Raw genomic sequence first — 25,889 nt, forward strand, 5'->3', positions numbered from 1 at the left:
CTCAGGGGCGGGTTAACCCACACGGGAGCTCTCCCTGCCACACTGAGATGATCCTTCCTGAGAAAGAGCAGATTGGTCCTAAACCAGAAGAAAAGGTCGCACAGAAGAAAAACATATCCCAGAAGAAACTGAAGAAATAAAAGCTTATGGCCCAGGAGTAAATTCAGCATAAAATAAATACTAATAAAAGCAAAAGCAGGAAAAAAAAAGTTAATACATTACAATTAAATGGTTAATGGCCCTGGTATGAAAAAAAGCATGTCTGGGTTTAGGAAAGGTATGTGGGTGCCATATTGAGGGGCTGGTCTTTCTATTGTTACCTTGGTCATTTATTAGGTATATTAGTCTAGCTATTTGCATTTACTATATCTAGACCATCAGATCAAGATTTTTTACAAATATTTTTTAATAACAAAATTATTAATTTATTTAATGCCCTATAAGCTCAGTATAGTCAAAGGATCAGTACTTACTGTGCTGCTATTGGAGAAGACAAAATTTTGACAGATTTCCCCCCCTGAATACTTAATTCGGGCTAGTCGAAAGTGACAATAACTACAGAGAAAGAAATGTGATTCTGCTCGAGTCAAGCCTGCCTTCATACTGAGTATGCAATAGGACAATTTTGCAGAGTTTTACAGTGTCTTCAGTTTTGCAATGTGTATGTCATTCTGCAGAGATCAGTGCCTCTGAGCCATGGATCACTGGTTTGCTTTGGGAGGATTTGAGAACAGAAAATACTTGTGAAAGTGCTTGGGCTATCATACACAAAATACCAAAGACCAACTTTAGAAGGTTAATGGACAAATAAAAAGTTTAAGTCTGTGTCAGACAGTGGAAGACTAAAGAAAGACTTCAGAAACTTATAAGATAGAAGAAGTGGAAGGATATTTGATAATAAATACAAATAAGGGGAGAATTTATTTACAAATATATAGTCTGATGATAAAAGAAAAATGTCAGTGGGGAGACATAAATTAGAATGAAGGTCATTCTTCTATAAAGGACACATGGACAAAACCAAGGGGGAGGGTGGATGCAAGGGAGGGAGGTGGGTTTGGATGGGGTGGGGAAAAAATGCAGACAGCTGTAATTGAACAACAATAAAATAATTAAAAGGAAAAAAAAAGAATGAAGATCATTCTTGAAAGTCACTCTGCCCTTGATCTGTGTATGGTAGAAATTATGTATACATCGACCATGTTGGCAAATAGGTGTTTAACAAAAGACCCTTGTTTTGAATCCATTATATTTTACAAATAATTTATATTTTTAAAATAGTGTACTGTAAAATTTTAATATATTTTAGGAATAAACTGCAAAAAATCTCTAAGATTTTCTATATCATTTGAAAGAAGAAAATGTACCATTTTTGGCTATATAATATTAAAGATATACATAATTAACAACTTATTAAAATAAAGAAGCAATTACAAGGGTGGTATTTGTGACTCAAATAATTTTGAATATCATCAAATTATTTTTAAAAACAAAGAGCTAAGATATCATTTTTTGAGTCCTGGGCCATAAAAATCCTGGGGCACCCACAGTTTATAGGTCCCTACACTATTATGAATCCATTTGAGACATGACTTCAAAAAGAAAATTAGTGGTCAAAATGTATTCCAATTACAAACGTGAAAGCCATCAGCACATACTGAAGGGTTGGTCTTTTCCACTGTGTTCGTCTAGATTCATGGTTTACATAGTAGGTCCTTCCAAGAACATCCTGTCTCTCTTCCCATCCCGGAGGTAGAGGAGAAGGTTCTTGTTGCTGCTGCAAATGGCAAGCAGCATCTGGTTGGTCCAAAACAACCCAGCCAGGCTGAAAAACAATGTTAACAATTAAATTTATGCTTGATTTTTTTAACCTTATAAGTTATGCTAGAGGAAATAAAAAAAGTTATTAGCATATCTAGTTCCAGAAGTTACACAGAGACAGCATAAGTACACTGTCAATTTTTAGGATCATACTATGAAATTCCATGATAATGAAGACTTTTGTAAAATGATTAACATTTAAATTTTGCTTGAAAATTTTAAAAATTTTCCAAAAATGTTTTAAAACATACCTAATAGGGAAAAATGGATAGAAACAAACAAGCAAATAATAATGGAAAGCACTGAGAAATTGAGAAGCATAATTTAAACTAGAATAAACTTAGGCTGTTCTCTAAATTATAAGCAAACAAATGACAAGCAGGGATGTGTTGTATTGGGCATTGCCTTCCCACAGAGAAGGCACCTTGTATAGGATGGAAATCAGTAACTCTCTGAGATCTGGAAAGGATATTATTAAATGAAGGTGCAAATACGTAGAGGCATGATAAAGAAGTGCAAATGATTTAGAAGTAGTTGCTACAATGAACGCCCTAGTGATTGAAAAGTCAGGACGAGTCTCTGGTGACGTTTTCTCCTCTGGACCCAAGGAAAGCATTTTCATCAAGTTAGAAAGCAGCCAAAGAAAGAAAGTCTTGTTTGTTTTGTTTGAAATGCCTGGAAGGCACTGGAAATTTCCTGGGACTATCGAGGGGGTAAATATTATGAATTAATGGAAAAGGGTAGCAAGAGTTAATGCACATTCTTTGATACCAGAAACCTCAAAATAGAAAAGGGAGTAGGTACAAGGTTCACTAAATATTAGAATGGTTAGGAAAGCATAAATAAACTAGTAAAGGAAACTTACAAATTCCTGAATGAATGAAAAGACTTATTAATATGATCTTGGCTAGGAAGACTCAATCTCACACTGGTGTCAATTCTGCCCAAGTTAATTTACAAAGTTGCCAAGATTCCAATTAAACTACATTATGGATTTTTTAAAAATAATGAGACATGGCAATTCCCAAGTTCAAATGGAAACAGAAACATGTAAAAAATTAGTAGAATTCTATAAAAGAGCAGCACATGGAGATTAACCCTGCCAGATAAAATATACTGTAAACCACAAGAATTAAAGCTGTGTGGCCCTGGATCATACAAAGAGAAGACAGCCCAAGAGGATGGATTAGAAAGCCCAGGAAGAGACTCAAAATTATAGGTATTTGGTACATGATAAAAACATTTTTCAAATTTGTGGGTAAATAGGCCTATTACCTAGAAAATAGAAAAAAAATTACATCACTACCTCCTACTTTATACCAGGATGTTACAGATTGTGCATTATTTAAATATTGGAAAGTGAAACAAAATGTATTAGAACATACCTGGGAGATTTAAGAAATATAGTGTAAGAGTGGGAAAGCCATTGAGTATAATACAAATCCAGAGCATAAAAGAGAAGATTGATACATTTGATTATAAAGCCCCCAAATCTGCACATGGAAAAACATACCACTAAATCAAAGCTTAAAAAATGACAAACTGGCCAACATTTAGTACTATGACAACAGACAAAAATCATTTCCTTAATGTATATAGAGGGTTTTTTTTCCCTAGGCACTGTGGACCCCACACTTAAGAGCTGGTGTGTGTCCACCAGCTGATAGCTTAGAAGATGTAAGATAATACTTCTATATTGAAAACTGGATCTGAACATAAGGAATCAAGAAGAAATGCTGGGAAGGAAAGGAGTGTTTTCTGGCAGCAGGGGTTCCTGCAACAAGGGGCTCCTGATCTCTTCTAGCTCTGGTGGGACTGTTATAGCTGGAGGCAGAACAGTCCTGAGAGGGAGAAGGAGGCAGAGTTATTCTGGGAAAAGGAAGGTGGATGGGAAGTAGCACTGGCTCCCTTTCTTTCTTACTCTCTGTTCTGTTTTCCTTTTTACCTCTTCTATGGGAACCAATATCTCTTTAATTTTTAATTCCCAAACTCCATTCTGTTCCTTCCCTCAGTCCTCTTACTTTTTCTCTCCATCTATGTTACCTTCCTTTTCTCTCTCTCCTTTCCTTTCCATAATCATAACATTGGATCTACATACCTAAAATTTAGTCTTGTATAAATTAAATCAAATTTTATTTCTCCATTTTCCATTTCAAAAGCATGTGAGTTGAATTTTTGTATTTTACTCTCGAAAAAGACTAAGACATAATTTATTGTTGAATATGGTCATTGATTATTTTACTGCAGATTAATGACATTTCTTAATAAAATTGTTCTCACTTCTGCTTTAAATGACTGTAAAAATATTCACAGCTAAAAATATGATACCAGAAAATATTTAAAATCTTCTTAAAGATTTGTCTCTTAAAGGTCTGCTTATTTAATTTCTGTTATCCAAGTAAATCCAGAGGAAAAAACTAATTAATTAAGAACCTGTTTTAAAAAGCCTGTTTCAAGTTTGAAAAAGTACAGCTGTACATTTTAACATTGTTTAGAAAGACTGAGTTCTCCTTTTTACATATAATGTCTCCCTATTAAACATGTATCAGCCAATATTCTTCACAGAATAATTTTCTAAGTGTCAATGAATGTTACTTAATTACTAACCTAAAAGCTGAGATGCAACTGCACACAATTTAATGGAGTCAACGAAGGTCAGAAAGAAAGCATTCAGAGCTACAACATTGTATGTTAATCTTGTAAAATACACCTAAATCTAAAGTTGCAAGGGATACAAAAATCAAGTGTTATATGATTAACTATGTAGCCATCTTACTAAGGAATACCAACTGCCTTAGAGTAAGCCTCTTGTGAAGATCACAATTGTTTTCTTTAAATAGTAGAATTGTGTATATTCAGTCACAAATTAGACGTCAAAGGCAAGACTTCTCTGGTCATTAGCTACACAGAATATAAATAAGCACAGATTCACGTGTCTGAATTCCTATGGCCTTTCATAAATAAACTCCCGCACGCTTATATCCACTGAAGTTATAAGGTGCATTCTGAGGGATTTCAAACATTGAGACTTGAGACCACAAAATGAAGCAAAGCAGCTCTGCCCACAGAAACTGAACTGTGAATGAGGTACCTGTGATACGTCTGCGTGGGCAAAACTTGGAGCAGGTTACTAAATAATAAAATGCTGTTAGCTTTTTAAAAGTTACTAAATAAAGAATTTTCTTTCTTTACAGCAGACATCCTTCATTTCAAACAGAATTTTATTATGCAAAATATCCTGTGCACCAAAATGCCAGAAACTTTGACCCAATAAATATCTTAAAAATGTTAAGTCTGATAAGTCACAGAAAAACCAAAAAGGTACAAAGGTAAATTAAATAAGTGAATATAGACATAAGAAAGGCTACCGAGTTCTTTGGCCACCAAACTAAGGACTAATTATATTCTATGAGTCAAAGAAAAAAGTTCTTTCCCTTATTTCAGATTCCCCCACAAAACAAAATCTCATTTGTGTATATAAAAAATTCCCATAAAGTTCTGTTACAAAAGCTCTGCTTACTCTAGAGCTTTCTTCCTCTTCTGAAGGCATGTGGGTTGGTGAGGTAGAGCCCAGTCTTTGCGGATCCTCAGCTTTACAGCTTTTCTGGAGACCTAACCAGACCCTCAGGCAAAGAGGCCGGGTGACAAGGCACTGTGTGCTTTCAGTAAATGTCACTGAGTAAGATGCTATCTTTGATGATAATGTTCCTGCAAGGGAAGCCTCAAGGGGCAGGTGTTTTTGTCTTCTTTTCAATTTTTGAACTTTTCTGCTGCAGAAACCCTTGACCTCATCTAGCAAAACCGGGTGACTATGCAAATGAAGAACCCGAGGTTCAGAGAAGTTCAGGGCTTGCTAGTAGCAGACCTTGCAGAACAGGATTCCAGTCTCCAAATCCCAGCCCAAATCTATTCCAAACACACAGTCTTGGCTTCTGCCTCACTCACCTCAGATACACATAGGTCGGCCCAAATACTTGACTTGGACTTTCTCTTATCTTGTCACTCATGAAAATTATTAAATTCTATTTGCCCCAAATAAATGTGGCTTTTTATTAGATCACTTGAATTCTCTCTTTTTCTTTCTCCCATTCCCTCCTTTCCTATGAGCTCCATCCCCAACCATGACAGGAAAAGTAACAGGAATTACATTTCATAAAAAGTTCCTAATTAGCAGAGTCACCTCAAAATTTCCACGTATTCAACTTACAAAGTGTTCTTGCTTTGACGCAGAGGAACATGACATGCTTAGAAAACCAAACAACCAGAAACAGTTAATGACAATTATAATAAATGCTCTCATTTATAAACATTGTATTCTCTATTCTCTTACCTTTACAAATGCCATTAATAATGGCCATTCATTCTATAGGAATATCCTTAGAGAAATGTTTAATAAATGCTTGGGTAAAGTAAATAAATATCCAGGTAAATAATTTATATTGAACATTTTAAAAAATTTACTGATTTTAGAGAGGAAGTGAAGAAGTGGGGTGGGGGGGAGAGAGGGAAGGGGAGAGAGAGAGAGGCAGAGAGAGAGAGAGAAGAACACTGATATGTTGTTCCACTTGTTTATGCACTCACTGGTTGATTCTTGTAAGTGCCCTGACCGGGGATCAAACCTGCAACCTTGGTGTATCAGGATGATGCTCTCACCAACTGAGATACCCGGCCAGGGCCTTTATTGCACATATTAACTTCATTGTATAACATTACTTTTTCTTCACAGTATACTAAAATCAGAATTAGGTATTTCATGTTTAGTTTAACCAAATATTTATAAAATCTCACCTCTAATTCCTCAGCCTGTTCTGCGTTATCTTCCTCTGAGCCACTGCTTTTAGGCAAATAAGTCATTTTTAATCTCAGATAACCTTTAACTCTTGATCTGTGACTGTAGAAGAGAAAATAATTACTCACAAAACTATAACACTAGGAAGAAAAGAAATCATGTACTAAGAGTTCATTGAACACCCACCAGCTACTAGAGGAGACTCAATGACAAGTTACAAGGTGGGAAGTATCTAGGGAAAAGAATAAACGGTAGAGAAAAAGGAACATACATAAATAAATAACTGTTACAAGATAATAGTTAAGATACTCAGGAAGTTTGAGTAAAAGATCAGAGAGAATTTAAGAGAAGTTGGTATTTGAGTTGGGACTTGAATTCTGGGGAGGGTTTTGGTCTGTGGCAGTAATGGGACAGGCCTGTGAGTGAAAAAAAGAGCAAAACACAAGGAAATAGATGGGAGACCTAGGGTGCAGTTGAGGAAATGGCAGTAGTTGAATTTGGCTGGATTACAGCGTACATAAAGGAGGTGGAGATGGTGAGATCCAGGAGAAACAAGGGAAGTTGAGGTTTCATTTTGCATATTCTGTGAAGCCAGGGAATTTGGGGGATAGGGAAAGGCACTCTTGGAGATCTAGCCACATTGTATGTGATGACAGAACAGTGAAGAGCAAAGCCTGATAACCGTCTGGAACCTACTATCTTGCTTTGACAGCTGTCTGAATCTGTCCTACAGTAATTCACCTCATCTGTTTTCATATTGTACCACCTCTTTGATTAACGACTTGTCTAACCTCAAGGTTGCTACCCACTGTATTACTATTTAAATTTTTAAAACCCATCTTTCTTAAGCTTCTAATTAAGACTTATCGCCCCCATCAATTGTAATATCCTATTTACTTAAGAAATCTTTGCTTGTCCCACCTTTCTACATAAATTTTTAGGTGATTTTTATAAATATCACCTAAATACACCTGTGTATTATGTAACCAACTAGCCTTTGTCTTTCTAGACAAGGGTCCCAATTCTTTTTTTCTGTATTCAAGTAATACACCTCCCCCATGCCTCCCTTCATTTTTTTAGTAGTTCTTCTGTGTATGTATAGTTCTCATGGATTTGGAAAGTAGACCTACTGAGTGGTCAATAAAATCCCTGATGCTTATATCCAAGGCCACGAACGGTGGCCTGTCACCATATCTAAGGGGCTGGGAACACTCTGACTTGTTGCTATAAAAGACATATACAGAAAACTTGCTCTGATCATGTTTTATGGAGGAGTTTCTCTACAATGGTATGTTTCATGCCTTTCCATGTAGATACTACGCCTGTGGGTTTGGACTTAACGGGGTGAAGAGAAATTTAGGAATGCAGTACGTTTTCTGTCTGAATAAAGCTCTCTCTGCACTTGCAATGATATGTGCAGGCCAGACAGGAGATGTAAATTGTTAGTGTTTAAAGATCAGGATACAAGAAAGCATTTGACAAATTGAAAAGCAGGCTCCCAGGGCAATCAAATAAGAGAAGAAGTATTTATTTTGTTATTCTTGATATGCAGATGTCACAACCAGTGAAAATTAAAGGGAGAAAAGAGACTTATATTCCAAAGCTTCTACTGAAATTAAATATGTGGCTTCTCTTACAGAAAGTAAATATTAATAGTCAGAGAGCACTGTGCCTTTTGTTTTAATATTTCTATTACAGAGTAATTTTAAAATTTTAAATGAGAAAATTTGCTAAGTTCCCATAGTATGCTTTTCAGATGCATTTTCTAATTTTAAAAGCAAGATGAATACTGTTTTCACAGATGTTCTTCCTCCGCTTTACTCTGACCTTCGTGACAGTAAATCCACACACATGTCTTGACTAGATTTTACTTGACTAATTGGTACCGAAGATCAAAAGGAGTTTTACTTAGAGCTTAAACTTTAGAATTGTGACAAAAATCAAGTAATTTAGTTTAGGAAAATGAAATGATGGGTTTTAAATTCCAGTCTTTACTTATGTTATTTTCTCTAAATATTTGAGTTCTCTGAAAGTACTTTTTTTATTAAAGTATACAAAATGGAGTTAGATTTTTCTGAAGTTGGTTTTGTGCATGTTGAGCTGGATATTAGTTCTAGATGAACTAATGTTTGTGATTCTTTAAAACACAGTATGACAAAATTACATATATTTTGTGATGTAAAATCAATATAAAATGACAAATTTTAGCCTTTTAGTCTGGTAAGTATTAGGGGGACAAATCTTTCCCAAAGGGGTATGACCGCTTTTCTGTATTTTCAGAATTTTTGTAGTATGTATATATTAATTTGTAATCAGACATAACAATAAAGCTTTTAAAAATAATATAAAATTTAGAAGTGGATTATTTACAAAGTTTTAAACTTTGAATTTTCAAAGCAGCTACTATAAGATATAATGAAGAAATTTTTTTTGAAACTTAGTACGTTATTATTTTATATTTACTGACCTTCTTGGGTGAAGAACAAAATCCTTAAATGTATATGGTCTCTCCATTCTTGGATTTTCTGTCTAGAATAAAACAGTGGGTTTTCAAGATATATCTACAACACCAAAATAAGAACTTTTCAAGAATATTCATGAACTATGGTCTAAGGCATAGTTAAAATTAAAAATGAGAAAACTGTAGCTTTAGATGAGTGGTTACAATCCACAATGCTTTCACCTTCCAACACCCCAGGAATTTCAACCGGCATCACAACTGCATCTAAAACAAGCTGAGCAGGTGTGCTGTGGAGCCATAAATAGGGTAGGAAGTGAAAAAGCGGAAGAGCCGTGAGTGGAACATGCAGTGTCAGAAAGCTGGCACGGTTACAGCACAGAGACAATTCTAGGAGAATGAAAAAGTAAACGGCATAGGAAATACGACTGAATTCAATATCTTACTAAAAGCTTATCATCACTGAAGACTGTAGAAAGCCAATAAACATTTCAAAAGGCTGATATGGTAAAGTATTCCTTCTCTTTCTTACCAAGTTCAGCAGCCTTTTGTTTTTATTATCGTTTTCTTCCCTGTTACATTTTGCATTGTTAACTACCCACTCAGCATAAAACTCTTGAATTATCATGACATTATTTTACTTGGTTCTTTTCCTGTCTCTCCTTGTCTGTCTTCTCTCTTTCCTCTGACAGACCCGAAACTGTCCAAGGGTCAATGTTTGGCCTTCAATGCTTTCATTTCTCTTGTCTGGACAGCCAAACATTCTCAGAGATTCTGCTGTTACCTCGACAGTGATAACTCTCAATCCTTCCAGTCCCTTTCCCTACACAATTTATTTTCATATCTCTGTCAGCTGCTCTAAGATTTCATTTTTCCTGTTTTCTATTGAAATTCAATAAGGCAAAAAATAAATATATCATATTTCAAAACAAAAGGGCTTTTCATTCTAACTTTTCTACTTGAGTTACCATCCTTATCTCCCAAGTTCAACCTGTATTATCTGTATTTTTTACTTATTTTTTAAACCCCTGTCAGGAACTTGGTCCAATATAGTTTTATTCTAAAATGTTTCTTAAATCTGTCTGTTTTCCTTTATTGCTATATGCTTGGTCCAGATTCGGTTTCATGCCTATATTGTTATAACCTATCTTAGTTTCCTTCTGTGAGCCTAGGCTCTCCCCCTTCTAGTTATTTAGCAGAACATTTCCAAACTGATCTTCCTCAAACAATGTTTTTATAATGTCAACAAACTTCAATGGCTCCATTTCTTATTGGAGTTCATGTAAGGGACCGTGATGATCAAATTAAAACAGAAGATATATTAAGAAATAATAGCATATATTTTAGAAATCAAATATTAATATGAATTTAATTTCTTAAAGTAAAAATAATAAATATAAAAAGTAAAATCACAAATGTACTAACCGGTAATGGGTAAAGAGGAACATCCACTTGACCTAGGAAATCATCTCTTGTCTATAAGAGAAAAGAGAAAAAATAAAATTAGTAATATGCTCAATCCTTTTAGAAAATTTTGATGAACTACTGCCATCATTTACCAAAGAAGTGGAAGGTTTTGTTGTTGTTGTTGTTCAATCCTATACAATACCAATAGAAAACAAAAAGTAATATGCTGGAGCTTCTGGTAGTGGCATAATATATTAGATTGATCCTTTTGCAGATAGTAATTATGTACTCTAAAAATATAAAAATAACTATTTGAAAGCACCATAGATTGACCAAAAGCAGGCAGAAACTGGAGGGGAGTCTATCTTGAAAGAAGGAACATATGGCTTTTCACCTGGTAGTACTCCACAGTTCATATGGAGAAGTGATTAGAACTATACCCAGAAATCTGAGATCTAACTTGCTTGAAGAGTTCTTAGACCTAGTTTGAGGTTAACAACATAACTGGGAAGTGAGGGGGACAATCCCTGAAAGGAAGAAGCCATGAGTCCCTCCAAATCTATATATAAACTCTACCCAAATTCCTAGCTGACTTTTGAAATGCTGAACTGCACATGTGAAAGGTAACGGCTGGAAGGCTGAAAGCACTGAGCACAGATTTCAGCTGATGTTCCCCTGACAATAGACAGCATTCTGTTAACAACTAGCTAGAACAAAAATCAACAGTCTTTAGTGAAAGATAAAAAATCCACTGTCTCCACCATGTACCATACACACTGTCCAGTATACAATAAAAAATGACTAAACACATAAAGAAATATGATCCAGTATCAAATGAAATATAATTAAAAGAAACCAATCATAAGATGAGCCAGAATCTAGGAACTAACAGGGAAACTAAAACAACTATTATACAGATGTTTAAGGACTTAAAAGGAAAATAAGGTCACAATGAATGAATGGCTTGGGACTGTCATCAGTGAAATGGAAAGCCTAAAAAGGAATCAAAAGCATATTTTATAACTGAAAAATATAACTGAATTAAAGATCAGTTGGTGGGCTTAATATATGATTGAAGATGACAGGAGAAAACTTATCAACTTGAAGATATATCCATAGAGTTTACCGTATTTTGCCATGTATGATGTGCATCCATGTTTTTGGCCCAAACTTTCAGGAAAAAAATCTTTCGTTCTAATGTCTTAATTCAATTATTTATTTATTTATTTATCTTTAGAAACAAAATTGATTATCATATTCCATGCACTGGAGGATGTTTAACATCCCTGGACTGCCCCCCCTAAGTGCCAGTACCACTCTTCCTCCAGCTGTGACAACCAAAAATGTCTCCTGGCACTTGCCCCTGCATGGCAAAACTGTCCCTGGCTGAGAACCACTGGTAAAGAAGGTATAAAACAGACTGCTTCGACCAGTGAACAAAAGATTCCACCCTTTTAAAATAACAGCTATATTGAAATGTAATTAGCACCCTATACAATTCACCCACTTAAAGTGTACAATTTTAGAACATCATCATCACTTCAAAAAGAAAACCCATACCCATTTCTTCCCTCTTTCCGCCGGCCTAGGCAACCACCAATCTACTTTCTATCTCTGTGGGTTTGCCTTTTCTGGGCATTTTATATACATGGAATTATACAGTATGTAGTCCTTTACACCTGACTTCTTCCACATACCATAATGTTTTCAGGGTTCATCCATGCTGTAGCAAGTATCAGTACTTCATTCCTTTTTTTTTATTGCTGAATAATATTACTACAGTTATTTATCCATTTATCAGCTGATTGACATTGAGGTTTCCATTTTTGGCTATTATAAATAATGCTGCTATAAACATTTAGGTACACGTTTTTGTGCTAACATAGGCCATATACTTGGAAGTTGAATTGCTGGGTTATACGGTAACTCTGTTTAACCTTTTGAGGAGCTGCCAGACTTTCCAAAGTGGCTGCGCCATTTGACATTCCCACTAGCACCATAAGAGTGTTTCGATTTCTCCAAATCCTTGCCAACATTAATTACTACCTATTTTTTTGATAATGGCCCTCCTAGTGCCTGTGAAGTGGTACTTCACTGTGGCTTTGTTTGCATTTCCATGATGGCCAACGATATGGAATAACTTTTCATGTGTTGTGCTCCTCATTTCTTAAAAACTCTTAACTTCTCAATCTTCCCTAGACATGCAGTCGTCACTGCACAGGCAGTGCCTGGTCACTGCAGGACAGACAGAAAGAAAACATTTCATCTCATATATTCTTGCCACATACTCTTTGTTCATTGATTGATTGCACTCTGTGAACAAAAGCATATTAACAAAAATCTCATGTAATGAAAGTTTCCATGTCTCAAGTCACTCTGGTATATAAAAATGTCATTTAAAAAATTTCTTGTAACACTTTTTGCTTTCATCTTCCTTCTTTGAAACAAGTGATCTGAAAATGAGTTTCTTAACTTCTACTTTAAATGAAATGATTCCAGCCATGGCTGGTGTGGCTCAATGGTTTGAGCACTGGCCAGTGAACCAAAAAGTTGCCAGTTTGATTCCTGGTCAGGGCACATGTGGGGGTTGCAGGCCAGGTTCTCAATTGGGGGTGTGTGAGAGGCAACCAATCTATGTTTCTCTCCCTCTCTTCCTCCCTTCCCCTCTCTCTGAAATAAATAAATAAAATCTTTAAAAAAGAGAGAGAAATGACCTCCAAAAAGCACTGGGGCAACATATTTCTACTACTAGAAAAATGAACAAATTTTCTAAACTAAAAGTCAATACACCTGATCTCAGGAGATGGAGAATATGAAACTAGGAACTATCCTGGAAAGTCTGGGACATACGGTTGGAACATATGGTTGCTATAAATATGGACAATTAGAAGTTCTTTTTCCATTTACAAAGAAACAGTAATAGTTTTAAATTCATTCCTATGAAAGCAAGACAGTCTGTGATGTTCATTAATGTTTCCCTAGCCAACCAATTGTTCCAAATTCTGAATATCAAGCATTTCTTTGCAAGAGTTATTTCCTATATTCAAAGTGCATGCCACTTACTTCATAAAGCAAATTTGCATTTGGTAACATATAATTAATTTAAGAATGCCTGAAAATCTACAAAACAATTCAGAACAGCAGGTGGCTTTAAACTTCAATGGGCACAGTTTAGTCAGTAAATAATACTTTGTCTAATATGTTAAAGATATGAATTTCAATTTCTTAAAAAAATTTTTAGAATGTGAGAAGAGAAAAATCCCAATGGCTGTTTTTGCAAAACTTCAATTAGAACTACAGATGGCTGTAAGTTTAGGAGGACAAACTGTTATTAATTTTGATAAGGCTGAACAGTGACTGAATGTTCTGGTTTAAGAGAATAATATTATGAAAAATCAGAATTTTAAAAACAGATAAGTTAAAGTACCATAGTGTTGAAGAATACTTGACTTTAAAAAGAGTTTCCATTAAATCTGAGTTACAAATAATCCCCCAGGGTAAATGTACAGTAGAAAGAAAAATATTAAAGGAGAATCGCTTCCTCATAACCAGACCCACACAACACTGCCCAAGTTTTCTGCTGTAATACCCAACTTTTCATTTTAATCAGTAAAAGTGAATTTTATACATGAACATTAAATATAGTATAGTTTCAGTCTCAGACTTACCTATCTGCCCTTTTGTAATGAAGATCATTTTTTAAAGTAATTTTAAAACATAGGGTACACTGGGCACAGAACTGAAAGGAAAAAAAGGGCGTCTAGCTTCCAGCTATCTAACTCACCCGCTGTCCTTCCAAAAGGCAACAGCAGTCATTTGTTTTGAGTTTGGATATCCCTTCAGGTTTTTCTTTAGTAGACTGTTATGCATGTTGCTTTTTTCCCCTTCAACAATGTCTCTAGGACCTTGTCCAATATCAGTCCACAGAGAGGTGCTTTACCTCTCTCATGGTTGAATAGCATTCTATACGCCACTGTATAGAATACCAAAATTCAACTAGTTCCCTCCCTATAGATATTCAGGTTGTTTCCAATCATTTGCTATTACAAACAATACCTTCATGAATAAACTTGTATTTGTCATTTTGCATATATGCCAAAGATCATTTTTATTCTGTGTGATAATACAGACTACAGTGAGCTAGTCCGAACTCCTCTGAAATGGAAACAGGTCTCAGTGACTGACTGACTGGCTGTTACAGAAGGAAACAGTGTCCTGAGTAAGCCCAAAAAGACATACAAGTTTTCAGAGATAAAAATCAAGATCGAAGATTCAAGATCAAGAAGTTTGCATTAGAATTAACATCTTACTCAGTGTCGATAACAACTGTTTTCACACAACAGCATTCGAATTCTCTGTGTGCAAATGCCATGGTTCTTCCGTACAGACCACTAGTTCTAAAAAAATGAATTAGGGTGAGCAGTAAAAACACCCTACCAAATAAATTCATAGCTATAAATATGTTCAAACCATTGTTACACATATTATTTAAATTAAGTCAAGAGATCAAGAGATATTTCAGAGATCATAAAAGACGAGTGGAGTTAAAAGCTCTAAAGCTGAGATACTAAAAGTAAAATTATCTGGAAACCTGTTTGTGTAAAGTAGAGTTTAAATTATTATGAGGTAAGAGGTTAAATGTTTATTTGATTTGAATCCATGAAAAGTCAATATTTTTACAGAGGATATTAGCACACGTGAATCTCTGAGAAAAATAGCAGAACTTATATGAATGGACCCATTTATAATATTTTTAAAATGAGGAACCACATATTTTCTGCTTCCAAAATGTTATAAAAACTATTATTTTTAATTAACACCCTCTCAAAATCAATATGACACCCCAGGCATTATAAATAGAAAAAAGGAGTATGAAAACTATTCAAATTTAGCTGAACTATTTTCTAATGTATACAGATCTTATTAAGTAAAATTTCATTGGCATAGCTTCTACCTTCCTACTCACATACAGACTCACTCTGTGCCATGACCTGCTTATTTTAAACATTTTTTTAGAAGTTTAAGATTTATTGATTCAATCTTTTCAGTATGTTGAGAGGAAAATGGTGTTAGCTAAATAAACAGTATAATCTGATCTACGCTATAAAATCATAGCGCTATGGAAACCGGATGTCTTTGCTTAAAACAAACATTCGAAGTCCCAACCTTGTGATTTGCTCAGCCAGCCAGCCTGTCTGGTAGATTTAACTACAAGACACAAACTATACTTGTTCTTTGACAATAGCTTCATACTGCTTGAAAATTTGGGTTCATGCATTCCACAGTCCTTAGCAACCTTCACATTTTCAAAGGTATTTCTTTACCTAAGAGGAGGGGGCAGTGGGGAGAGAGCCAGGAGAAACCTCTCTCTAAATCAGTTTCAGTTTGAGTCTCCTCTGAATTTCAGTTTCTCCACTTTCTAATTATCACAAACTTGTGAAACGGACGATGTACCTTGATAAGTTCCTCCATCTCTACATGCTTTAAAGCAGGGGTCCCCAACCTTCTGCAGCAGACCTGGTACCAGTCTGGGCCTGTTAGGAACCAGGCGGCACAGCAGGAGGTGAGCTTGAATGTAATGAGCTTGAATCATCCCGAAACCAACCCATCTGTGGAGAAACTGTCTTCCGTGAAACTGGTCCCTGGTGCCAAAAAGGTTGGGGACTGCTGCTTTAAAGTTAAGTTTGTAATGTATTATGAGGATTTTCAAATATAAATCATATTTTTCATCTGCTACAAAAAAAGAGAGAATCTAAAGCAGACCAAGAGTAATAGGACTCAGGTTGTGTTGTGTCAAACATGAATTGGATTTAATAATTATTTTTAAAATTAAAATTTACTATATCCAACATACTTGTAGAAGCAATTTTTATGGAATGCCCCTCAGCTAGAGGACTATACAGGTGAGAAGAAAGTCTTGCATTTGTTACAACTTTTCTCCCCTCCTCAAAAAAGGGGAGAAGGTTATTAAGTTTTCCTATTGTTTCAAATTTATATTTCTAAACAAAGGAAAATAACAAGAGGACTAACGTATAGTTATAATTTAACCAGGAAATACCCACAGCTAGATAATTGATAAAAGGGGTAAGCCTCTTCCTCTCAGAGGGTAAAAATATTCATTCTTGATTGAAAATAGACAGAGAGAGTCTACTCTTCTGAGTGTGACTTAATTGTGATACTACCTTTTTTTTTCTTTCGAGGAATGTCTCCCAAGCTACCAGGGAAGGAAAAGGTAAACTTTCTTTGAAAATTGATTTTAGTGAGAGAGGGAAGGGGGTGGCTGAGAGAGAAGCACCGATTTGTTGTTCCACTTATTTATGCACTCATTGGTCGATCTTGTAAGTGCCCTGCCCGGGGATCAACATGGCAACCTTGGTGTGTCAGGACGATGCTCTAACCACCTGAGCTACCTGGCCAGGGATGGAAAAGGTGAACTTTTGAAGCAATGGAAGCTAATATTCTCTGGGGAATTTTATCTACGGTCTAAATGAAAACCTAATCTAACAGACAGCTGCCACTGGTAAGATATAGTAGCTTTAATTCTAAGAAACCAAAGAGCTGTGTAAGATCTCAGATATGTAATTTATAAACAAGTAAGTATGAGATGACCTAACATAATCATTTTAAAGTGGACAAAACAGAAGCTGTGGCAGCTGAGGAAGTGTCTAGAAGCTTCGGCTCCCAACCTACTATAGAGTTTCAGAAAGTTTAGGTTAGTCATCTCAAGTGGTTTTCAAACTTCAGTGGGTGTCAGACTCATTTGGAGGGCATATTAAAGACAGATCACTGGGCTTCACTCCCAGAATTTCTGATTCAGTAGGTCTCGGATGGGGCCCGAGAATGTGCAGTTTTAACAAGTTCTCAGGTAATATTCATGCATACGATCCAGTAGTCACACCTTGAGAATCACGTCTTTACTTAATCCTTGGAGAAAACCAGGAAGAGTAAGCAATGATTGATAACAGCTGACGATGAATAAGCAGGGTATCTAAATGTATCTTTTATCCCACTTACTTCCAAATGAACTTGGTCATTTTAAGAGAACACACAATGTCAAAAAGGAAAAAGGACTCATGGACATGGACAGCAGTGTGGTGGTTGTGGGGCAGGAGAGGATGTAAGGGAACTACACGGTAACAAAAAATACAATAAGAAAAAATTTAAAAGATAACACGATGTAGATGAAGACAAAGATAACATCTAACATCATCAAAGATAACATCATTTTGCTCCTCTAAAAGAAGCAAAATGAGTCAGATATCTATGTATTTGCATTTCTTTCTAGCTTAAGTTGTAAAAACAGAAAAAATTGTAATTTTGACTCTTTCAAAACTTTGAAGATTGACTGCTGCATAAACATCACTCCCCAAGTATGCTCGGAGGGATAACGGATTTGCTGGGTACTAAAAGAGTTCAATGGTGATCACATATTTGGGAGACATTTTGTTAAAGAAAGTTCAAAAGTTTATTTCCAGACTTTAGGAATTTAACTTTACTAGTTGCACTGTGACATCTCAAACAAGATAGCATGTGGTGTTACAAACTTATTTGTCAATGGGATGGGTTTTATGTGAGGCATCTTACAGACTGGTGAGGAATATTTTTCAAAAATATTGGTCCAGAGGAAAAACTATAAATTCCTTAGCGTGGGATTCCAGGCCCTCTACACTTGTTTCTCTAATCTACCTCGCAGTCTTACCTGTTAACACAAGCCTCCCCAGTGGAACACTATGCCTTGGCTCTCAAACTCTTGCCTGTGTAAATCCTATCCACTTAAGATGCCCAGTTAAATGTCATCTTAATACAAATTTTCTTGATGAGACTAAATTGCTAATTTCCTCCTCTGACATTCTACTCACCTTGTATCTTTTAACATCTGTGTTATAATTCCCTTCTACTCCAATGAGACTATAAATTCTGCGAGGTCAACAAATGTTTGTGATTGGCTTCTAAAGCCAGGCTCTGTGCTAAGTGTAGGAGAATGTTCCTGATATCATAGAGCCTACAGACCTGTGTGGTTGACAAACATGCACCTATAATTAAAATGCGTGTAAAAACTGAAGGAAAAATACAGAATCCTATGGATGTAGATAGGAAAAGAGTTAGGGAAAACTTTCATTCTTTGTTATACCCCAATCTGCCCTGCCTTGATGGGTATTTAATACCTAGAGGTAAATTCCAAATTATTAATTTAAAAAATATTGAAATGGCCTGACTTATTAGAAAATTATACCATCTTTATATCAATTAATACTTCCTTTGTGAAAACTAGCTATTTAGACCTGAAAGTATTCTATATTTGAAGAGAATTTATCAGGAAGAAAATAGAAATAGTTCTAACATTAAAAAAACAATTCAGCAATATGACAGGAAATGCTACAATAGCAAAAGAAGATGGTTATCAGATTTCCCGTGTGACTTAAAGTACCACTTGCCCATTTCAAAGGGGACAGTGTGTTGAACAGTATTAGAGAAATCATTGAAAGGGTTAAACGACTTGCTCCACTCCCTGCACTCTGCCTTCTGCAACCTGGACCTGAATTTAGTTCTGCCATGAGTGTGGTAACCTGGTGATGTTTGTGCTCCAGACTGGTTTATTGATTACCTGACCACGTCTCTCACTGCTTTGCCTATGGCCTGTGATGCTGGATCATTCACTGGCGTTCCTGCCTGCAGGACTGAATGGTATTTTCTTCACATGTAAGAGGCTGTTTTCCTTACAAAGGAGTGGTAGGAGCTATTCCCTACACTTTCCCCCGCCGCCCCTCCCCGGGCTTCCCCATCTGCTCCTGACCTTTTCTGCCCTCTAGTGACCATGAGCCACTCTCCACTCTCGGCATATGGAATCCACCACTTGGAATCTGCACAGAGTTGGTAGCTTGACAGAATATTTTGTGTGAAACTCTATTATTCAAGTCCCATGAGATTATAACCCTGATCTCCTATTGATACTATCCACAAATTAAAAAAATACATCCATGAGAGGTGAAATACACAACTCACATAGACTTCGGTTCAGATAAAACTACCTCATTTATATGCGGTGGTAGAATGAAAGATTGAACAATTTTTACTTTTTGTAATGAATAATGATTTCTCAGTTAAAAAATATTTCAGAATATTCTTGCAATTTGATGACCTATTATCTGGTCAAATACAAATTTCACTGATCTATAAACCGTTTTAAAAATTTCTCCCAAGGCTAGAGACTCATAATTTCTATTTGAGAATATAATGTATCAATGAAAACAGGAAAAAGGGGGGACAGTGGGTTAACTGTTGTTTAAGAAAATAAGAAGTCAATGGATTCCTTTAAAGCCAAATTGTTCTCGCTTACAGCAAGACAGGTACAGGAGAGAAAAATAAGTCCACTGAGTGTGGCTCCCCTCCTTCAGCCACCACAGCTACCTGGCACTGCAGCCTGAGGAGCCTTCTCAGTACCCTGGAGCGCTGTCAAAGCTGCAGGGCTACCAGTGCTGTGCAGCTCAAACATCATGTTCTAGAGCAGCAGGTGGGCTGCAGGAATTTTTAAAACACGCAGTACCTGTTGGGGCACTGGCCTCTTTTCCTTTAGATTGGCAAATTTAAAAAATGACAACAGCCGACAATAGCCATCCAGTATGAATGAACGAAAGTGTACCTATTTTTTGTCAAATTGGCAAAAACATATAACTTTGGGGTGTGCTGAAGAATTTTAGCAGTTAGTTTATGTGTGCCATGAGATGAAAAGGGTTGAGAATCGCTGTTCTAGAAGAACCTTGTCCAGTGGAACTTTGGGCGATAATGGGATGCTCCATATCTGTGCTATCCAATGCGGCAGCCACCAATCACGCGTGAGCACTTACAACGTGTCTCGTGCAAATGAGGGTCAGAATTTTAACTATGATTTAATTTAAATTAATTAAAATCTCAATAGCCACATGTGGTTACTGGCCACTTTACTGGACAGACGGAGTTCTAGAAAATTTTTTAGTGAAACAATATTTTTTGATTTTAAGATTTTTAGTTCTTGCCCTGGGATTCAGACAGGTGCCCTGAGCTGACTGATTTCTTCGTGCCACCATATTCAGAATTGTGAGTCTTTTTCTTTTAAGTAGGTTGGCTCATACCCAAGGAAAAGTTGAGTTAAGCTTTTCAAGAATGCTCCTGAAAAGGAAGTCACCCGAAAGAAAAGAAAGGGAGGAGAAGAGATGAATGACACGACCACCAAAGTGTTGATCACTGTCAAACTGGGGTTCACCGGGGGCACTCGGGGGGCTCAGGGCATTAATCTTTCCACTTTGGTGTGTGTTGGGAATTTTGGTGTGTGTTTATTATTTTCCATAATAAAGAGTTTTAAAATACTTGGGAAAAAATATAGGCAGTTTATAATGATTCAGGTAGTTTACACTAGTTACTGAAGAAAAAGAATGAAATTCATAAACAGCCTTTTAGGAGGTAGAAACACACAGTATGTGTTATTTGATCAGTAAAAGTAATCAGAAAGAACAAAGTCATTATAAATACTGGGTACCAAGTCAGAAGCATAGAAAAAAATATTTGAAAGATAAACTGGTTCTCTAGTAACAATGTGCTCAAATAATAACCCCTGAATTTAGCTTTCACTCAACAATGGCAATAAGAAAGGACTTGATCGGACTGTATGTTCTACATAGTGTAGAACATACACTCTGAATCATCAGATTGTAGTGAGTCCAGTGGGAATTTTCCTTTAGACAACTCTTTTGTTTCTTTCTGATGTTATTTTTTACTATAATAACGGGCCCTAAGCAGCTTTATCTTGTAGATTGCTCCTGCTGCAGGGTAGAACGGAAGTCCTCCTGGCTTGCGAGGTAGAGGGCTTTACAACACACAATAGAGCTGTGTTTGGTTCCGATATGACATTTACTAGTTTATGATCTTGAGAAGTCATTTTAACTTTTCTGAGTTTGTTCCCGACTTCTAATATGGAGATAATCACTATCTCAGAGAGTTTTTTGAAATGTGGTATATAATATATATTACCTGCTTTAAAGTTTTATAGATACACATGCAGGGTTAAGAGTTTAAGACATGTATCAGGATTTTCTCCAAGGTAAAAAATCATCATAGTTGAGGTTTCAAGTTCGAGTGGCAGTGAGCATCTAATGTTACACTCCAGTAGAAGGTCATTATGGTCTGCTCTTCCTGCTGGTCCTGTAATCAATCCCATTTTTAATAGGGCTATTCTCTTCCTCAGAGTGGCAAGTATGTACGTTTACATTTAAATTGCCAAGAATGTCAAAGGTTGGGAAATATGTTAAGGAAAACCATATATTCTATTATAAAGAATATTTAATTTCGTCTTTCTGGAAGTAGCTCCACTTTTAGAATACATACAATGTATTTCAGACAACAGGTATAAAAACCAGGCCCCTCACTTACTGTGAATTAATTAAATTATCATCAGGACTTAAGAATTTGGTAAGTAAATATTACTTTTAAGGCCTATTTTACCCTGAATCAACTCAGTTTCAGAACCATAGAAAGAAATCACCTTTATTCCTAGTTCATCATTAACCATGGCTATAAAACACAACTGGGCAATCATTGGGGAAGTTTATTTTCTAGAGAAACAAACTGATCTCTGAGAAGAGACCTCCAGATACTGAGTTAGAGGCCTCCCAACAAGGAAGCCTCCCAGTTGAAAAGCCCTCCACCATTCAGAGCCTCCAAATCACCTCACCATGACTCATTCTCAGATCAGGCAGACAGCAAGGTTCACCAGGCTCCTGGAGAAAAATGTCCAGTAACAACACGAACCAAACAACAATCCAAAAAGGGACCTACAGGAACCAGAGACAATGTAGGACCCATATAAAAATAAAACAAAACCAAACAATCTTAAATATAATATTCTCAGATAAATAAAAGATTGTATTAATAAAATAAGAACAAAAATAGGAAAGCATCACAAAGAAAGATAAAACTTAGGAATTAAAATAACCAAAATTTTAAAATTAAAGAGAAGGAGAAACTTGAGGGAAATATTCCAGATAGTAGGATAAGAAGGCAAAGAGGCAGAAAACAGGAGAGAATAGTAAGTTATAAGATCAGTCCAAGAGGCACAAACTTTGGCTAATAGGAATTCTAAGAAGAGAGAACAGAGAAAGAGCAGAAGAGAAATCTTCAAAGAAATAAGAACTGATTTAAAAAATAGGCACAAGTATTATCTCGATAAAAAATTAAAATTGGCCAAAAATTATACAGGCCACCACATGTCTCAGAGCTTAGGAGCTCAGCTGCCTGAAGTATATTATTATATATTATACTCATTGTACTTTGTTTATTTTAATGGCTTCTGCTGTCTTCTCATCTAAATTATAAACTCGTCAATGTCAGGAATAATATTTGCCACTTAGAGCAGCACATATTCTATTTCTGATAAATAGTTGTTAAACTCATTTGCTTTGAAGATGACTTGAGTTTCCATTAAGCTCTGTGACTCTTTCAGAAGGTTCAGTCTTTCAGCCTCGGTACAAAAGGTAAAGGTCATTCGCAGCTAAAACAGTTACTTGAGACTCCAGGAACAACTCCGAGAATCCAGTTCTTACATCAAGTCTGGAATGAAGTCATTTTATTAAACAATGATAACTTTAAAGCTAGTCAAATGGCCTTGGTTTAAATACCCTTAAAAGTTTTGGCCCACTCAATCCTCCTTAGAAAACTTGCTCTGGACCTCCATCCAGACACATAGTTCTACGACACCAGTTAGTGGAATATGTAGGCTATGAATCAGACTCCACTGTGGAAACTAATCCTTGAGTCACGATCATAATATTCCACTGGCATCTACCCCAGGGACAAGGTATTCGTTTAAGAGTGCCACTCTTCCTTGCAAAGGATGGAGCATCAAGTAGCTCCCACACATCACTACAGTCATCACTTAAATATCCCAGTTTGGTTATCTGTTTATGCAAGGCCATCTGGTTATCCTCATCTCTCAGCATACTCCAGTCACCTCTACCCCACTCCAAAGGGTCCCTTGGCTTCACTCATTAATTTAATAAATATTTATTGAGTGTCTATTTTGTGCTAGGCACTGTTCTAGGTCCTGGGGATGTAACAGTTAATAAGACAAAAAGTCCCTGTTTTAGGGAATTACATTCTAGTCAATTAGAGCCCAGAAATGATTACCCTTTTGCTCACTCCCTTTTCTAGAACTCTTCTCTGATCAGTTCTAGAAAACTTACATTTGCCTGCCTGCTTGCTATCTATTTCTATCTCCCCATCTTGAACTTTTGTTTTTGCTATGTTTCCTTTTTCTCATCTTTTTTAACCTGACATATTTAGTATCTTATGAGGTTTCCTGAAATCAGGCTAAGCTATTCAGTAGTCACAAAGACTACAAAAAACCCATCCACCAATAAGATTTCTGAAACTGCTCCAATGGAAGAACAGTTACTAAGATTTTCATATACTGATTTATACTAGGGAAGTAATATGTAATTTTAAGAAGCACTAGAGTTATATATAAAGGATTTTTAAACTTTCTCCTTGTACAGCTATCAAAAGGACAGTTTATAACTCAGCATTGATTAGACGTATATGGTGTTTCAATTCATCACATAAACCAATGTAAGATTTAAACATTCTTCATAGTAACCTATACGGCACTGCTAGAGGGAAAGTATATTGAAAAGACTAAAAATGTTCACAAAGAGGAAGACATAAGATATGGCCTGAATGAGCCAGAATAATGAAGAAAAATATAACATTTCAACTGCATATTTTTCAAATCTCATGCTGACGGGGACAAAATTAATATAGGCAACAATTATAAAAGTGACATAGACTAAAATAACAGCCGTGATGAATTCAAGAGATTTCCTTAAGTAGAACTGCATGCCTTACAGACCAAAATTTCTAAGTCCTTAAAAGAAACTAAAATGTGATCCTGGAAAATTTAATAGTCAGAATTCTGGAAGAGTCATATTCAAGTTCTTTTATGAGGCAGGTAGACAACCTTGCTCGTGACTGTTTCTTGGTCTGAACAATCTCTTCCGTATTACATGGCCTCAATCAGTAACTAGCCTAAATGCCTAAATCGGTTTCAATATCTTCCCAAATTATATGGCCCTGACCACAGTATACGTATGGCTCTTTTTTATGTAAAAGCAGGAGAGGGACTCATTGGATACTTCAACTATGAACTGTATTACTGTTCTCATAAAAGAACGATCCTAAGCCTTTGCTTCTGAAAGTGTGTTTGGGGAAAGAGTAGCATTGGTATGACTTGGGAGCTTGTCGGAAATACATAACTCTTAGGCCCCACCATAGACCTATTGAACCAGAATCTGAATTTAACTGAAAATTTAATAAGCCATTCTTCAACCACAATCCTTAAAGCATTAGAAGGCAATACCTACCAACAACTTTTTGAAAGAAAAATAAAAGAAAAAAGGAAGTAGTCCTGGGTAATATTAGTTTAGCTATATCACAAAATATATACTCTCAGCTTTTGTAAGGGGGATTAAAGATAAAAATTCTGTTAAAAATATTTCTTTACTTAATGAACAACTGCATTTAAAGACATTGTCCACTGTACTACAATTACCCTTGGTGTAAATTTCTTGCTGCTTTATATTTTCTGTTAAGATCAGCACAAAACCTTTCAGAGTGTTATGGTTTTATAATACATCTAAGTCAAGAGAAGGCCTAATAATCCTCCCCACCCCAGACACCCTACAGCCTAAGTAGAGACATCGTGGAGTTTCTCGGTCAAGGTGCTCTTTGTTGTAACTTGCCATGAATTGAGCTACCAGGTACATAGACATGCTACTGCTTGTACTTCCAAGTTCTCAGATCTGCTGTAGTTACATCTAAGCAGTTTAGTTAAATCTCAGTGAAGGTAAAATTGCTTTTCAACAACTGCTGCCATGTTGAGCACCTTCCCCACAAGATCTCACTCAGTTGGGACAGATCTGTTCACCTCTTGTTCTGAAAGGCTTTCTTACACCTCTAAGCATCTGTCTCCACCTGACCCTAGTCTTCCAATCTCACACATGGGTAAACAAAGAGTACTGAATCACACACTTGAGCAATACTTCGGGTATTTCCTGGGTATGTTGACAACATCATTGGTTCATTTTCTCAGCACTCACTCGCTCCTTTGGCTAACTACCCCCCTGACCTCAGCACATTGTCTGGCCACACCCAGGGACTCTGCCAAGCCCCTTCTGACTAAATAGGCTCCTGGTCCTGGCTTCTCCTGGTCTATCTCGTTCCACTGTCACTCATAATGCAAAGGGAGAGTGGGTTTCCAAGTGTGAGGCCTCACAACAGCCTGCACCTAGTGGGCTCCATACCCTGGAAGAAGCCAGCGACATAAAGACAGAAAGGTATGTCTATTCTCCAGGTAGTTTCTAGGAATAGGCCTTAAACCCTTGTTTTCTA

General features: G+C 36.2%; 1 protein-coding gene across 9 annotated transcripts in view; it reads right to left on the reverse strand.

Moving 5' to 3' along the window:
- NEDD4 (NEDD4 E3 ubiquitin protein ligase) overlaps positions 1-25,889 on the reverse strand; it is a 113,868-nt gene that overhangs the window by 35,128 nt on the left and 52,851 nt on the right. For all 9 annotated transcript variants that reach the window (XM_024567541.4, XM_045201641.3, XM_053928557.1 and 6 more), the window contains 4 exons: positions 10,494-10,544; positions 9,078-9,139; positions 6,610-6,712; positions 1,659-1,825 (listed from right to left, as the gene is read on the reverse strand). In XM_024567541.4, the coding sequence (XP_024423309.2) occupies positions 1,659-1,825; positions 6,610-6,712; positions 9,078-9,139; positions 10,494-10,544 (383 nt within the window). The remainder of the gene's footprint in view (positions 1-1,658; positions 1,826-6,609; positions 6,713-9,077; positions 9,140-10,493; positions 10,545-25,889) is intronic.

This window comes from Desmodus rotundus, chromosome 7 (assembly GCF_022682495.2).
Source record: "Desmodus rotundus isolate HL8 chromosome 7, HLdesRot8A.1, whole genome shotgun sequence".
Taxonomy (NCBI): Eukaryota; Metazoa; Chordata; class Mammalia; order Chiroptera; family Phyllostomidae; genus Desmodus; species Desmodus rotundus.